The sequence below is a fragment of the Epinephelus fuscoguttatus genome, linkage group LG13, assembly GCF_011397635.1.
Source record: "Epinephelus fuscoguttatus linkage group LG13, E.fuscoguttatus.final_Chr_v1".
NCBI classification, from domain to species: Eukaryota; Metazoa; Chordata; class Actinopteri; order Perciformes; family Serranidae; genus Epinephelus; species Epinephelus fuscoguttatus.
The window spans coordinates 11,187,940-11,190,588 of record NC_064764.1 but is presented as its reverse complement, the minus strand read 5'-3'; the positions used below and the strand labels follow the sequence as shown (position 1 = coordinate 11,190,588).

The following is a 2,649-nucleotide window of genomic DNA, read 5'->3' as shown; positions in this document are numbered from 1 at the left end:
CAGGCAGATCAGGCGAGGCAGAGGTTAGCTGGTCTGGAGTCCCTTGCCTTCCGGACACAGCCACTCCCATCCACCTGCTCGCCCAGGTGGACAGCCTAGAACCTCTCGTAATACAGGGCACTGTGATCAGTGCCGGCGTGCTTCTTCCTGGCAAACCTTCCAGGTGCCAAGAGGACTTGCCCCCAGTGGCTGTCGCCCCAAAGGCTCTAGGAGCTGGGAGGGCCAAATCTGAGGTCAGAGGGACTGGTGTTGGGCGCTTCTCCCAGCAGCAACTCAGCTTCTGGGAGAGGGAGACCACAGACCCTTGGGTGGTGTCCACACTGTCCAGGGGATACGCATTACAATTCTGATGCCGGCCACCTGCTTTCTGTGGGGTCAGAATGTATGTGGTAAAAGACCCTGCAAAATCTCTGGCCCTCAGCCAGGAATTGGCATCCCTCTTAGAAAAAGACATCATCGTTCCTGTAGAATGGCATACAAGGTGCGGTGGGATTTATACAGTGCATTTATTAATTTCGAAGAAGGATTTCATCCAATCCTGGATCCGAGGGGTTTAAACAAATTTTTAAAGGTTCTGCCATTCCGAATGTTACGGATGGCACTTAGTGACAGAGGGGGCCTGGTTTTTGTCAACAGATCTCAAGAACGCCTATTTTCACGTGCCTATTGCACCACACCACAGACATTTTCTGAGGTTTGCGTTTCAGGGACAGGCCTACCAAGTCAAAGTGTTGCCATTTGGTCTTTCACTGGCCCCTCACATATTCACAAAGTGCGTCGCAATGTGAGCCAGCTGGGCCTTACAGTGAACTTCAACAAGAGCAAGGTTACACCCAGTCAGAGGGTGGATTTCCTGTGCATGACACTCGACTCACAGCTAATGAGAGGCTTTCTTTCCCAAAAGAGGTTGGAGGTTATTCTGCAACTTATACGTTGCTTCCAGAGGGGCACTCAGATGTGGTGGGAATGATTTGGAACCGATATGGCAGAGCAGAAGTGGACGTTTCTCTGTAAAGACTATGCGGTCTTTTGAAGCCACAGGACAAGAAGTTTCATTTGGCCTGACAGGCATTTTTAAGATGTTCTTCAGGTTGGTCTCACAAGGATGCAATCACCATTAGGGCTTTCAAAAGCACTGTGAAATTGAGTTTGAATATTTTCGAATTAATTTAGTAGAGTACATATAATTATTCCATTTATTATTATTATTTTCTTCTTTTTTTTTATGACCAACTTCTGCCTCGCTATTTGAGCAATGTTTGGATACTTGGTGGCTCATTCTGGTAACATTTCATCTCTTCTTCAAAATGGGTAGGCAGGGAGGCAGCAGGTGCAACACTCCCTGTATGTCTCCCTGAACAGGTCACACATCGCAGTGGGTGGTGTAGGCGCAGCGGGCTTCTCCGTCGGCGCCTCTCCCTCTGTCGCTGCGTCCCTCTCTGGCCCGGCTTGTGTGCGAACCGTCTCCGCCGGAACTGGATTCGCCGTGTTATACAACGTTATTAATAGTATTAATTAATTATTAATGATATTCGAATTATCAATTTAGGTTCAAACTTATAAAAAATATATATATTTGAATATATTTAGAACTTCAAATATTTTTTCACAGCCCTAATCACCATACAGATGTGTTCAACAGAGTGTATGGACTGAAAAGGGACAAAAATATAGCCTCGGTCTTGGGTCAGTTTCAGGTCTCAGATTCTGCAGTATCAGGCAGGTTAAGTGTGAAAGGTGTGAGTACAGGCCAGTTCTTGGTCTTATTTTTAGGCCTGTGTAGAACTCTAGTTTGGATACAACAGCAAGCTTGAAAAAATAACATTGGTGGAAACTTCAGCAGTCCTAGTGCTTTTGGGTTTTGTGTTGCTCACTGCTTTGCATTGCCTGTACAGTCAGTTGCTGCACACTGAAGAGAGAAGCACCTTCTGAGTGTTGATTGGCTGATTTGGTCCCCAGCTCGTGTTGCTGTATTCAGACAAGATATTAATAACAGGGAGATGAGGGAAAAGTCACTGTGGAGGTACACAACACAGGAGAAAATGTAATTTTTCTTACCAGGATGGATAATGTCTCTCTAATAACACTGTTTGTACTTTCAGGTTTAAATGAAACAACAAACCACCGAGCTGTTCTCTTCTCCCTCACTTTACTGTGTTACCTTTTCATTTTGCTGGCAAATGTTGCTCTTATTGTCATCATCATCTTGGATAAAAACCTGCATGAACCAATGTATATTCTATTGTGTATGTTTTGCATGAATGGGCTTTATGGGACAGCAGGTTTCTACCCCAAGTTCCTCTGGGATCTGCTTTCTCCTGTTCATGTTATCTCTTATGCTGGATGCCATGTTCAGGCTCTGGTAATGTATTCATTTGCCAGCACTGATCTGTCTGTTCTTGCAGTCATGGCATATGACAGATATGTGGCTATATGTCAACCTCTAGACTACCACTGTGTTATGTCAAAGCAAAGACTCTTAATGTTAGCGTGTTTCTCCTGGTTAGCACCTTTTTGCATTGTGGGCATAAATGTTATTCTGGCATCTAGATTAAAGTTATGCAGCCCATTTATTGCCAGACTTTTTTGTGTGAATTGGATGATTGTTAAACTTGCTTGTTTCCCAGCTGACACTATGGTTAATGGTAT

At 44.7% G+C, this 2,649-nt stretch overlaps 1 protein-coding gene across 1 annotated transcript in view; it reads left to right on the top strand.

Annotated features, from left to right (window-relative positions):
• The first annotated feature begins 2,062 nt into the window (after nucleotides 1-2,062).
• LOC125899189 (olfactory receptor 142-like) overlaps nucleotides 2,063-2,649 on the top strand; it is a 933-nt gene continuing 346 nt past the window's right edge. The window contains exon 1 of the mRNA XM_049593267.1: nucleotides 2,063-2,649. This exon is cut by the window's right edge and continues 346 nt beyond it. Within this exon, the coding sequence (XP_049449224.1) occupies nucleotides 2,063-2,649 (587 nt within the window).